Source organism: Aedes albopictus, chromosome 3 (assembly GCF_035046485.1).
Source record: "Aedes albopictus strain Foshan chromosome 3, AalbF5, whole genome shotgun sequence".
In the NCBI taxonomy this organism is placed as follows: Eukaryota; Metazoa; Arthropoda; class Insecta; order Diptera; family Culicidae; genus Aedes; species Aedes albopictus.
Window position 1 is genome coordinate 372,554,414 of NC_085138.1, and position 14,569 is coordinate 372,568,982.

The 14,569-nt window shown below is 42.3% G+C and overlaps 1 protein-coding gene across 5 annotated transcripts in view; it reads right to left on the reverse strand.

Annotated features, from left to right (window-relative positions):
• LOC109432273 (xaa-Pro dipeptidase) overlaps positions 1-14,569 on the reverse strand; it is a 757,159-nt gene that overhangs the window by 115,734 nt on the left and 626,856 nt on the right. For all 5 annotated transcript variants that reach the window (XM_062855645.1, XM_062855647.1, XM_062855646.1 and 2 more), the window contains one exon: positions 3,261-3,452. In XM_062855645.1, the coding sequence (XP_062711629.1) occupies positions 3,261-3,452 (192 nt within the window). The remainder of the gene's footprint in view (positions 1-3,260; positions 3,453-14,569) is intronic.

The window sequence follows — 14,569 nt, forward strand, 5'->3', positions numbered from 1 at the left end:
CAAGGGCATTTTTTTTTATTATCGTACAAATTGGGCCGAAGGGTCTCAGATTTTCATGAAACTTTTTCCACAGGCAGGGCTCATGAACATGAGAGACATGAACAAAAAAAAATGAGAAAAATTCAGGGTCGCCTATTTTCCCGGAAAACTCAGGTGGAAATTTTTTTTTCCCCTGACACTACTTACTTTGAAAAATCATAACTCAAGAACGAAGCATCGTAGAAACAAAGTTTTTTTAGAAAATGAAAGTAAATTTTCTCAGAAATCAAAAAAAAAATATGTACTGGAAAAAGTTTCCCACAAAATTTTCCACAGTTGAGAAAATTCGTAAAGAAAAGCCGCAAAAACTATGCCCGAACTCGTGCAACATTTTCGAAAAAATATTTTTGAGGAGGTTATTCCATAAGCTTTAATCGCTGAAATTTTTGGAATGCACTTTCTTTTCGTTTTTGAGTTATGGCCAATTTTGTTGAAAAATGTCCAAATGTGCCATAAAAGCCTTTTCTTTGAAAAATCATAACTCAAGAACGAAGCATCGTAGAAACAAAGTTTATTAATGAAAATGAAAGAAAATTTTCTCAGGAATCCAAAAAAAAATATGAAGTTGAAAAAGTTTTCGACAAAATTTTCCACCGTTGAGAAAATTTATAAAGAAAAGCCGGAAAAACTATGTCCGAACTCATGGAAAATTTTCAAAAAAATATTTTTGGGAATGTAATTTTATAAGCTTTGACCGCTGAAATTTTTGGAATGTACGTTTTTCTCGTTACTGAGTTGAGTTATTGTCAATTATGTGAAAATGACCATGTAAGCCTATATTATATGGTAATTTATCACAAAATTTGCCAAAACTCAAAAACGAAAAAAAAAAGTGCATTCCAAAAATTTCAGCGATTAAAGCTTATAAAATAACCTTCTCAAAATTATTTTTTCGAAAACTTTCCACGAGTTCAGGCAGTTTTTCCTGCTTTTCTTTACAAATTTTCTCAACTGTGAAAATTTTTAAGGAAAACTTTTTCCAGTTCATATTTTTTTTGGATTTATGAGAAAATTTGCTTTCTTTTTCTAGAAAAACCTTGTTTCTACGATGCTTCGTTCTTGAGTTATGGTTTTTTAAAGTAACTAGTGACCTTGAATTTTCCTCAATTTTTTTTGTTCATATATCCATGAGCCCTGCCTGTGGAAAAAGTTTCATGAAAATCTGAGACCCTTCGGCCCAAACCCGTACGGCAATAAAAAAAAATCCCCACAAGTCAATTTTTTCGCACACTTTTATCACCTTACACTTCGTAAGCCCCATAGCATCATAGCATCGACACTCGACAGATCACTATCAGAAATTCCCCAACCATTTCTCTGTGTTGATTTCTCGCTTTCACTGATTGATATGGGAAAAATGTAGCCCCGCTGATGTGTACCGTTTATTTGTTTGCCTTTTTATTTACACTCCAAATCTTCTTTAGTTACTTCTTTGTTTTGATTTTTATTTTCTCTATTGTGTTGTTGTTGTTGATTATTTGCTTTCTTCCTTTCTTCGCCATCTCATTTCGAGGCCACTGCTACTACTACTTTGTTTCTTCATTATATTGCTGTTCATTTTCCTCTAATTTGCGAAACCAACGGAGGTGGTGCCGTTTTTCCTCTGCTGACTGAATTGATTGTTTTATTGTTATGGTCGCTCTTTCTCGGACGTGTTTCTAATTTTAGCAATCCGAAACCCCAAAGCCTTTTCGCTCCATTCAACCAACCGAACCGGTCGGTTCGGCGATGCGGCAATAAAATTTCAACGCAAAAATAAAAACAAACGTGAGTTACGGCTACGGCTACGACGGCGGAGGAGAAACGAATTTGACGAGAAACATGAATCAAACGGCTGCCAAACCTTGATCGGTGGAGCGGGTTTGTAAGAGGGGCGGGAAAGGCGCGGTTTGTTATGGTTGCATAAAGCAATGTGCCTCGACGTGGCGGTCGCGGCTGTGATGGCATTGAATGCGGAATCTGCGCCTGCAATCCGTCTTGCAAATCGAGTAAACATTTTAGAAATAATCGCTTTCCATACACCTTTAGTATTGTGTGTGGATGGGCGGTTTCGGCTAACGTTCGATTATGATAATACCGAAAATAAATGGTTAATCGATGGTTCCACACTAGACTTCCAGAAATGTCATCAAAATAATGTGTTCAACTTGTCCAAATTAGGTTTAGAAAAAATGATACATATTCCACAATAGTTAACTTCACTGTTATATCTTAGAATAATCTAACGAGACCCATAAGCGCCAACTTGTGACGTAGTTGAGGGGGCGCAGCTCTCCAAAATAGAACAATATTCAACATTTTTCAGCTCAATGTACCAGTTTTTACGTGAACATGCCTAAATAAGATAAACTGCGTCGATATTTTCCAAATTTCATTGATTGGCGCGTATGACGAGACCTCAAGGGTCACACTTTCGTCTATAAGTGGATAGTCATGCATGAGTTCAATTCTCTCAAGAATTTCAGTCTCAGAACCAAGGGTGGGAAATGTCACGGCATTTCAAGAAAAAAAATGTCATGACATTTTTCTATTCCACCATTTTCGGTGTAAATTTCCGTCCATTTACCTCACTAATAGTGATTACCCTCTTAAAAATGTCCAACACAAAAATAATATACATTACAATACATTCGCCATACATTGCATTCTAGATATCAAACAAAAGATAATATAAAAACAATATAACGTATGGATATGCACCATAAAATGTAGTGTAAATTAACATTTTACAATATAATGTACAGGTTGCTAAGTATCGTAACAATACAAAAATTATTTTTTTCTCGAACAAATCTGAAACATACATTTTATTGTTTTGGTATTGTTTGAACTTTTTATACAATAGAACGTATTGTTGTATAACCATATAATAACAATATAATGAATTGTTGCCAATAGAATGTATTGTAGTATTATTGTTAGGTAACGTATTTGTATTGGAATTTTTATCCGGGTAATTATGGAAAATTAATAATGCCGTCGATATAAGTTTCTTACTTAGGACAAAAAAAAAAGCAAATAACAAAATGATATTTTTATAAAACTTATCATCCCTGATTGCTAAAAACGGAATTTTCAAACTTTCTCACGAGCCCTAGTGGGCAACAGGGAAGTAGACATTAGGAAATAAAAATAAAAGTACTAAATAATAAAATTTCAAAATATAACACATGTGTTACCAACTTTACCTAGGTACTCTACAAATTTTCAGAAAAACTCACCTCATCCGCATAGTACACCGCGTCAACCTCGTACTTCTGCTTGAAATCGTCCAACGATAGGAGTGGGCCCATCCAAACGGCATACTCGGACGGAAGGCGCGGTACGAACAGGGTGGTACTTCCGCTCGCAACATCTACGGTACCGTAGCAGCCGGGTTCCGTTACGCCGAACAGGTACATGAAGTACGATTCCTGAAAACGAGAATGATGAGAAAAAAAATTAAGGTATTAGTTATGATTCAAAATAGAAAGTTTATCAAATATAATTTGAAGGTTGATTAAAAAAAAAACAATGAAACATGTGCTAAAGACCCAATAGATTGATCCCAAGAATATTGATTGTGATTCCAGAATAACTGAATATTTTCCCAGGGGTTTATTCAGGATTCCTTGAGAAGTTAACTTCCCAAGAGTTTCTTCTGAGATTCATATAGAGTTTAATTCTGGGATTTTACCAATATTTCCTTCTGGAGTTCCTCCAGATTTTTCAAGGAATTCCTTCCGGGAACCCTTCAAGAGTTCAAGAATCCAAGAATAAGATTAGTGCATGAATTTCTTCTTCCGTCCAAGTTCCTTCTGAGACTCATCTATAAGAAATCTTTTTAAGAGTTTTAGAGAACGAATTCTACGATAGCACTATTGACTCGACTAGTGGAGGAAACCCAGAAGGAACTTCCGCGCGACAAGAAAGTAGAAATTTTATATAAAAAAAATTATACGGAACTCCTGTAGTAATTCCATACGAAATTGAAAAAAGAACATCATCTGAATAGTGATTTGTTCAGGAACTTAGAAGGAGTATCTAAAATTTAAATTTCCATGGATTCCTTCTGGGATTCCTTTGTCCTTCCTTCCTTGATTCCTCTAGACATTCCTTATGTGATTCTTGTGGGAGTTCCTACTGGATTTTGTTTTGCTTTTTTTATTTAGAAGGCTCGAGCGCTCAGAAGCATAACGGAGCCGAAATAGTTATATTATACAAATAAAAGAAATAGTTAAATATCAACCCGCATTAACGATATTCATAAAAAGTGCTAAACCACCCATTCGGGATATAATTCGAACAGTATGCGGTATTGTTGAACCGTCTACATTAGGGTCCGTGTTTGGTGTTGGTTTATAAGGGAATACAAGAAAAAAGAAACTATGTTCCTGCGAATGTTCTTCTTGGGTGGAGACTTCTCTCTACCTCACACTTCTCCCACTGCTCCTTTTGCTCTTTCTCTGTTGCCCGTAGATCCTACTGATAACATCGTTACATTGACGTCTCTTGTTTCGGAATTCCTCTTGATCTTGACGCTTCTCCGCCTCGTGCTTCGCCCAATTTTTTGCCAAAGTGTTCTCATACTCAATGTTCCTTGATCTTCGCTTTGTTTTTTCACTTCCGCTTCACCATCGTCTAATCGTTCCTCTTCAATGACTTCCTTGTTCCCATTTACTTCTCCCTGTTGAACTTGTACTGCACCGCCGTGAAAAACAGCATCAGCATATGTACTATATAGAAAAAACTTTCACCCCTTTTCTCTTTTGGTTTCGTATTGGTCGTTGTTCCTACGGTGCCCCTACTGTTGGTCCAAAAAGCATTTGTTCCTCAGGTCCTCGAAAAGCACCTTCCATTTCCACTGAAGGATTTCCACAGGTTGATGGAATATTGCCTTCCACGACTACGCTTTCAATTTTGCTATTCTTTCCTTAGACTATCGACAGATTCTCATCCGATTCCTCCGGGAAATGTCCAATACTCGTACATATCGCACGTTGGTTCCGGCACGTGACATAATAACGTCAAACTTTTTTTTCCGCTAGAATAGCTAAATTTAAAGTGTTCTGAAATTGTCCGCAGTGTCTCCTCCATTGCCACTGCCATTTTGAACTTGATAGATATACTTCTACCTTTCTCCATCTTGTAAACGGTTTTCATGTCCATGACATCGGATTCCAGCTGTTTCAAGAAATTGGCGATTTCGATTCATGTCGGCCGCGGTGCCAAAGCAGGGAAACGAAATTTGACAGTGTTCTCGATCATTACGTTGATAGCTTCAGCACAGAAACAAAACAAAACGAATTCAAATGAAGCACACCACATCTTGACAAAAGGCAACAAAGAATTACTGAGTGCTATTCATTGGTTCACTGCAGACCTGTTCCTGCTGCATCTGACTGCTTCTGGCGGGATTTTCCCAGGAAATCATTCCTGGAACATGGATTTTTTTTATTAACTCCATCCAAGAATTCTCCAAAACCTTCTTCTTGGACTACTCGAGGAGTTCCTTCACGATTACTTCCCACAACTCTTCTGAGATTCCTCCAAGAATTTTACCCAGAATATCTTCCGAAATTCTTTCATAGGCTCTTTCCTAGATTGCTCCAGCAAGTCATTGCAGGATTCCTTCAGAAAGTCCCACCAAGATTTCTTCAGTAATTTCTTTCTATATTTTTCTTTTCGAGAATTTCTTCTGAGTTTTCTAAACCAGCTGAATAAAGCCTGTATCCGCAATAATCGGGACACAGAAGTACGCCAAGAGCTCTATAATGAATCGGTAAAATTGGCCAAATAATTGACTGAGAACTCTTTAGTGTATGTTTATTATTTGTGCAAAATTTCATAAAAATCGATGCATTACTTTTAACTGTGGATGAAAAACAAACAGACGTGGTTTTAAACATTTTGTACAATCATGATCAATTTTCTTTCGCATACTAGATGGTTCTTTTACGCTACAGTTCAAAGTTCTGTGATGATAATTATGAAATTTCGTTAGCAGTTATGATACTTATAGAGACACTTTCATGCAAAATTTCATCAACATTGATCAATTTGTTTGAAGGCTACTGGTGTTGATAGGGATGAGTGTTAGTGAAAATTTTTCGTGTTTTTCATGTGCGAGATTTGCCTATTCATAACTTTTGAATTTCTCTGCCAATTTTCATGAAATTTTCACAGAAGCTAGTTGATTATGTGTATATTATGCCTGCAAAATTTTATGATTATCGGTATAGTACTTTCAATAGTACAATCGAAACAATAAAGGGTGCTGACTAATTGCTGCCTGAGAGGCTAAAATCACGTTCAGTCCCAATACATGTTTCGACTATAAAATTGTTAATAGTGCATCGATTTTTTTTTTAAATTTTGCCTATGCAACACTTGTAGATTGAGAGGTTTGTGTTCAAAATTTCAGTCATTTCCTTTGTCAAATTCAAAAGTTTCAGCGCTGACAAGCAAAACTAGGGGCTGTACAAAATTCAATGGCGCACATTTTATTCATTCGTTGCTACAACAAAAAGTACTGCACCGATTCACATGAAATTTTTTAGGTGAACTGAACACATCTCAACATGTTACCAGACAAAATTTGAGAAATTTAAGTGCATCTATTGCAGAGTTACAGCTGTATTTCTGTGTCCCGATTATTGCAGATACAGGCTTTAGGATTATCCGGTGAGTTCATTCCTTGGTATTCCCTTTTATATTTTAACATGACATTTACATGGGGAATTCGGGGGGAAGCTAAATGAACTGGTTTCCGGGCAAATGTTCGTGGGGTGGCTAGACTTTGTCACTAGAAAACAACCATCACGTTGTATTCCGAAGGTCTCCAGTGAATTTCGCTCACCCTGCTACAACAAACCAGCAGGTAGATCATTCCGTTCCGGTATGACTCTGCAGCCATTGGTAATCCTTGCGCTGATGGTGGGTACACAATCATCATCATCATCACCATCATCAATTTCTTCTGAGATTTCAGGAATTTTATCCGTGATTTCACTTTACTCGCAGAGTTCCTTCAGAATTTGTCCAATAATCCCATCCGAGATTCTTTCATAAGCTACTGTCGGGGCCGTGCCAGGCTCCGGGGAATGATCGACGCGATGGGCTTTCACGCTCTCTTGCGACATGACGAAACACGTCCTGACACGTCAGGAAAGGGAAGGGTGTCGCTCAAGCGGAAGCCGGAGGAAGGGACGAGTGTTGTTCTCGGGTAGGGTTACCAGACGTACTCTTTTTAGAGTACATGTACTCTTTTTCAGCAAAAAATTGGGAGTACTATTCTTTTTGGTAAAATGGGCCCAATTGTACTCTTTTTTGCAAAACTACATTTTTCTGATAAAATATACATATCAATAAAAATAACCTTCCAAGTAGTAAAATAATCAGTATGCTGCAAATTAGAATCACTTAACGATAGGTCTTGTCTGCTGAAGAAAGGCCATCATTATTTTCCCTTTCTTCCATCGAAATCACACTAATTCATACAGATTATGATTTGCTCCTTGCTGAAAAATGTTGCTAAAACTGTCGTTTATTAATTTGTTGTGCAAAAATGGCTTCACTTGGACGTGCAATAATCGGAATTCGTTTTTGAGTTATTCCTCCAAAGATTGAACGCCATACTTCCCAACATAATAATCGGAAGGGTAAGAAATAACGAAAGTATTTCGTTTCTGTAATATGTTAGCTTTTGAAAGCAGGCTCAATTTTTTAAATTGTCTTGAACGAAGCAATGAGTTACATTTTCCATTGCGTTCTTAAAAGATGTTTGTAATCTGTATCAACGAGATTTAAGCCCTTCCGAAAAAAGAAATCACATTTTGCGAGTTTGTCGGGATTGGGATTCGATCCTAGGTCCTCAGCGTAAGCGTCACGTGTTTTAACCATCACACTAGGTTCGTTTTCAAAAAATAAAATAAAAAAAAAGTCTTACGAAACCTATTGCATCTACTAGAGAGCAAAAAAATGACAGTTCTCGCCAATTCTTAACGAAAGGAATTTGAAAACATATCACTAACACGCAAACCGACATTCGGTTCTTCAGATTTCTGCTCTTGAGAATTCGAGTTGTGGCTTCGTCATACATTCACCTTAAGTTTTTACATTTAGGTGTCAAGTATGGTTTACAGAATTTAAATATCAAAAACTCCAAGAGTGTCAAACAGTATTTAATCGAAAAAAAAATAAAAAATATATTTTTTTTTCGATTACTGTACTCTTTTGTACTCTTTTATCAGATTTCTTGAATGTACTCTTTTCATGTATGAACAATATGGTAACCCTATTCTCGGGAACTTGTGGCGGATCGGACAACTCTTCTTGCCCTGAAAAGGGCGGATTGGGTTCCACAAGTCCGTCGAAGCAACCAACTCGGTCGATGGTGGACTGTAACACCGCTGCTGCAACTCTCCTCGTCGGGTGGACTGCTGTTCTCGGAGGACGCCAAAGGAAAGCTAGACACTTTTAATTAACTGCACATAATTTATTATTCTTCGATGTTTACACTTGGAAATTCAAAAACAGACTGATGATGACACCGCAACGTGTGTCAGTTTTATACTGTCAAAATCGTTCCTTCTTCGTCTTCATCTTCCGTCGGTCGTCGGCTCGCTCGGTCGTCGCACGCCAGATGGGCGGGACCAACGGTGCGACATTGTGTGCTAATGTCGTCGCTCTCGCTGGCTTGCTGCTGTCAGTCGCCGTTCACGTTCGGGCGTGAACATTCTCCCCCGGGCTGAGAAGCATTCTCGGAACGTTGGTTGTCCTGGATGGGAAGCACTGCTATCTTCGAAGCGGGACGTTTATACACAGTGCCGCCAATCTTCACGTCGACTGTGCGCACCAATTCATCGGATCCGGGATATGTTCGAACGATCTTTCCCAACTTCCAACTTAGTGGCGGCATGTTCTGCTCTTCCAGAAGCACGAACATCCCGGGCTGCAGATTGTGCTTCCTGATGTAATCCTTGGTGCGTTGTTGCAAACTCTGGAGGTAGTCGTTCTTCCACTTCTTCCAGAAGTTTTCCCGTAGCTTTTGGAGAAACTGCCATCGTCCAAGCCGGTTAGCAGCGATGTCTTGGTAGCTCGGTTCCGCAATGGCGTTTATCGGTCGCCCGATCAAAAAATGACCAGGGGTGAGTACCTCAGGATCGTCAGGATCGGGTGAGGTAGCATAGAGCGGGCGAGAGTTCAAAATAGCCTCAACCTGCGTCAAAACTGTTATATATTCCTCGAAAGTCAAATGAGTGTCCTTCAAAGTGCGTTTTAGATGATATTTGGCACTTTTAACGGCTGCCTCCCAGAGGCCCCCGAAATTCGGTGCCTCCGGTGGAACGAAACTCCAGGCAATTTCCTTCGATAGGCAAAATCCCTCAATTTCATCAAGCGCATATTGAGACCGAAAAAGTTTGTACAGCTCATTCAGTTCCGATTTCGCACCCCGAAAGTTTGAACCATTATCCGAGTGCATTTCTCGAGGTAGTCCCCTCCTGCTAACGAAACGTTGCAATGCAGCAATAAACGCCTCTGTGGTCATATCTGAGACCAACTCCAAGTGCACGGCGCGTGTCACCATGCACACGAATACAGCAATGTATGCCTTCTCCACAACTGGCTTCCGTCGTCCTTGTTTCACGAAAACTGGGCCCGCATAGTCCACGCCGGTCACCTCAAACGGGTGGGCAGGAGTCACACGGCAAGCAGGCAGATCTCCCATCAGCTGAGTTGTCATTGTTGGCCTGGCGCGGAAACATATAACGCAGCTTCTCGTGATTTTTCGTACAGCAGATCTACCTTCTGTCAACCAAAAACGGCCTCGAAGAATTACCAACAAACTTGTCGGACCTACGTGCATGTTCTCAAGATGATACGCTCTGATCAAAAGATCGACAATCGGATGCCTCGGCAAGATATACGGGTGTTTGGTCATGGTCAATACAGGCGAATTCTTCAATCTGCCTCCTACTCGCAGGATTCCGTTCTGGTACACAGGGTTCAAGGAGGCAATTCGTTTACACGGTTCGTTGTTCTCGATGCGGTTGATTTCATCACCAAGCACTTCATGTTGAACAACCTTGATGATGGTCTCCAACGATCGCCTCAACTCGGGAACAGTGAGGTAGCGCACACGGTTTCGGAGCTTGGGATCCTTGACTCTACAGTTCGAGATAAAGCGTTCGACATATGCGATGACCCTTTGCAGCTTCCGAAACGAGCTGAACTTGGCAAATACAGGAAGATCATCGACGTTATATACAGCTGCAGAGACGAAAGGTGTCAATTTCATTTCAGGCAACTCCGCATCTGGTAGCTGTTTTGGCGGCTCGATTTCGTACCTTGCTTCTTGTAGGAATGAGGGACCCTTCCACCACAACTCATTACACATTAAGGCTTTGGGCAGGGATCCTCTTGACACAATATCTGCGGGATTCTCCTTCGTAGAGACATACTTCCAGGTGTAGTCTTGGGTTTCCGTGACGATTTCCGAGACACGATTCCTTATGAACACTTGGAGAGAGGTCAGTGGCTTGCGCAACCAGGCAAGCACTATTTGGCTGTCTGACCAAAGGACAACGTCATCAAATCTATTTTTCATCGATCCAAGCACTTTCACAACCAGTCGGGATAGAAGCTGGGCTGCCAACAACTCTTTTCTTGGAATGCTCAATTCGGCTATCGGAGCAACCCTTGATTTACTGCAAAGGAGTCGCAACTCGGCGCTGCCATCGGGGAACACACTTCGTACGTACAAGACGGCGCCGTACGCCGAGATAGACGCATCGGAAAATCCATGGATTTCCATGGCAACGGCGGTGGATGGAATAACACGTCGAGGGATTTTCATTTCACACATTTGTGGCAGAGCATCGCGGAACTTCAACCAAGACTGAAGCAATTCTCCTTCAAGTTTCTCATCCCAAGACAGACCAGCGGCCCATAACTTCTGCATAAGGATTTTGGCAACCACGATGACGGGAGAGACCAAGCCCAAAGGATCGAAAAGCCTTCCGATTTCCGAGAACACCTTTCGCTTGGTGTAGGTTTCAGTTGAGTCTGCTGGGAAATTAGAATAACTAGCCACAGAAGTCCAATGTCGCGACTGTTCGTGTGACTAACATCTAGTTTGCCACGTCCTTACGGCATCACTAGCGGTACTAGAAGTGTCAAATAAATTTTGTTTACCAAAGCAAAAGATCCTCTACAAGATGGACACTTAAAAATAGTCATTTATTAAAATTAAAGTTATTAAAATAATTAAATAGAGAAAGTGACTACAGCGCCATTGGAGTTCTAGTGTATTTCTATTGCTGGGAACTTTGACCTCGTGACAAATAAAAACTCATCCGAGCTCGGACTCCAGGTAAGCCCAAGGGTCTTGATCACTTCGTTGTCCGCAGTGGAATCCAGACGTACTAACTTTTCTCGATTTTCCTCAGGGATTCGCTCCAGCAACTCCGGACAGTTTGAGCTCCACTTGTGAATAGGGAATCCACCAAGTTGGAGAAGACCTTCCAGTTGACTCTGTGCTTCAGCGGCTTCTTCTGCACTATCCGCACCAGAAAGAATGTCATCCACGTAACAATCTTCCGTGATAATTTTGGCTGCAATGGGAAAACGGCTTCCCTCATCTTTGCACAGCTGAACCAAGCATCTCGTGGCCAGAAATGGCGCGGATGCCGTCCCATACGTGACGGTTAACAGCTCAAGAACTCGAAGTCGTTGATTTGGTGCGGTTCGCCAGAAAACCCGTTGGAATCGTGTGTGTTCTGCAGCTACCAGTATTTGCCGATACATTTTGGCTATATCAGCAGTGAACACCACAGGGTGGACCCGGAATCGAAGAAGAATACTCAACAAGTCACTCTGGACGACGCCTCCAACTTGAAGTACTTCGTTGAGAGATTTGCTTGCCGGGGTGCCCTTCGCTGAAGCATCGAAAACTACCCTCAGCTTGGTCGTCGAACTGGTTGGGCGTAATATCGCGTGATGGGGTAAGTAATAACGTCCTTCGGCAGGATCGTCATTAGATTCATCAACTTCCTGACAATGACCTAATGCTTCATACTCAGCTATGAAGGCAACGTACAGCTGTTTCAAATTTGGATCCTTCTGAAACCGCCTTTCGAGCATCAAGAAACGACGAAGAGCTACGGATCGGTTGTCTTGGAGCACTGCGACGTCTTCTCGGAAAGGGAGTGAAACCACATACCGTCCAGTCTGCGTTCGCCGATGAGTGGAGCGGAAATTCTCTTCGCACGTATCTGACTCCACTTCCTCCTTCGCGGATTGTGAAACATCTTCCACTTCCCAAAAACGACTAATTGTCTCACCAAGCGAATCAAGCGACACATGGTGGGCCAGAACAGTGTTGGAAACTTCGTTGTCTAGTTCTCCTGAGAAGACCCAACCCAGATGAGTCTCGTGGAGTTCGGGAAGACCGTCGGCTAGATGGATATGACCAGACTTCAGCAAGGCAAAGAACTTCGAGGCACCGATCAACATGTCGATTCTATTAGGCGTGTGGAACGTAGGATCAGCGAGCTGGACTCCAACAGGGATTGGCCAGGACGAGTTGTTGATTTTGACAGAAGGAATAATACCGGTCACCTTCGGTACCACAAGGCATTCAACGTCAGTAGAGAAACTGGAACACCTGGACTGCATCGTGACAACCAGTTTGTCTCTCACGTAGACCTTCGCTCCTCCTATTCCGGTAACGGGCACGTTCATTGATTCACGGGGGACCATCAAACGGTTGGCGATCATCTCAGACACGAAGCATACTTGGGAACCACTATCCAGCATTGCACGACAAGGGACTAACTCACCATCGGCACTCTCAAGATTGACGACAGCAGTCAACAGCATCACAGTCTTCGTGGTATTCGAATGGTTGCAGGAACACGAGGGATTGGCGTTTGGTGACGGAACGGTTTTTGGAACTGCGCCGGCTTCGGTAGCTACCTTGGCGGAACTCTTCAATGGAGGGGTTTCGGACTCAGAGGGTTGCGAAGGAAGCTCTTCATGGAGAAGAGAATGGTGTCGTTTGTGACATATCAAACAATTGCGCTTGGAGGAACAATCTTTGGCACAGTGGCCAGATCGGAGGCAGTTGAAACAAATTCTCAGCTGCTTCACTTTGGCAATGCGCTCTGGCGTAGGTATTGCAGTAAAATTGGGACACTCAAAATGCCGGTGATTTTCACCGCAAACTTTACATTGATTTTCTGAATTAGAGGAAGTAACAGTATGCGCTTTTTGATTCACAGGTTTCGCATGTTTGGATGGAGGCTCTTTCGCCGCAGTGGGATGGCGAGAATTTTGATAACGCTCTAGGATTTGGCACTCACCTTTCAAAAACTGCAACGTGTCCTCGTAGTCGGGCAACTCACCGTGTTTCTGCCGCCGTTCCCACAGCTGCAGGGAGTGATCGTCCAGACGGGATGTCAACAGCTTCGTGATGATGATTCCGGATAGCTCGTCCACCGCCAGGCCCTGGTACTCCAGCCCAGCGACATGACGCTCACAGGATTTCGTCAGCTCCAACAAGTCCTTGAAGTTGCCCTTCGCTACTGGTTTCAGCTGCATCAAACCGTCGATGTGGGTGTCGACGATGACGCGCTTGTTTTCAAACTGCTCGCACAACTGCTTCCACACTTCGGCAAAATTGTTGTCTCGGATCATTTTTGCGTTGATGAGACCCGCTGCGTCACCCACCAAGGCCTTATCCAAGTGGTGCAGTTTCATAGCACTCGACTCACCACTACTTACGACCAGGTCCTCGAACATCGCCTTGAATTTGGGCCAATTTTCCACACCGCCATCGAACGATGGTATCGGTGCCCTCAGAGGATGATGCTGCACCACCACCTGGGTTGCTCCACCAGCAACGGTTGTCGCCGGCGACGGTTTGGAGAAATATTCCGTCAAGCGCTCCAGACGATCGAGCGCTTCCGTGTGCAAGGCATCAAACTCGTCGAGCTTCTCGTCCTGCTCGTCCATTTTGGCCGGTGGAATCAAGGCAATCACTTCACGGTGGGCTTCGGTGTACTCGGCGTAGTGGATCTCCAGCTTCTTACCGTACACTTTTAGCATTGATGCACTTATTAGCGTTGGGTCGTCTTCGGCGTTCTCAAGGCAGTGGTTAATTTTCGTCACTTTTCCTTTTATTTGACCGCGCTGGTGGATGAGCAGCTGCAGCTGCTCGGGATCCACTACGGTCTTCTTCGGGGTGCGGTCGATTCCCATTTTCGACACACTTCACTGTTCACTTTCACACAAATGTCCTTTTCTCACTTATTGTCCAGTTCAATTTCTTTTTAACTTTTCACTTTTCACTGACTACTAGCTTTCTCCAACATCCTCCAAGGCTCAGCTTCCCACGCACGACGTGGCTCAAATCCGGTTCGGATGGACCAATGTCGGGGCCGTGCCAGGCTCCGGGGAATGATCGACGCGATGGGCTTTCACGCTCTCTTGCGACATGACGAAACACGTCCTGACACGTCAGGAAAGGGAAGGGTGTCGCTCAAGCGGA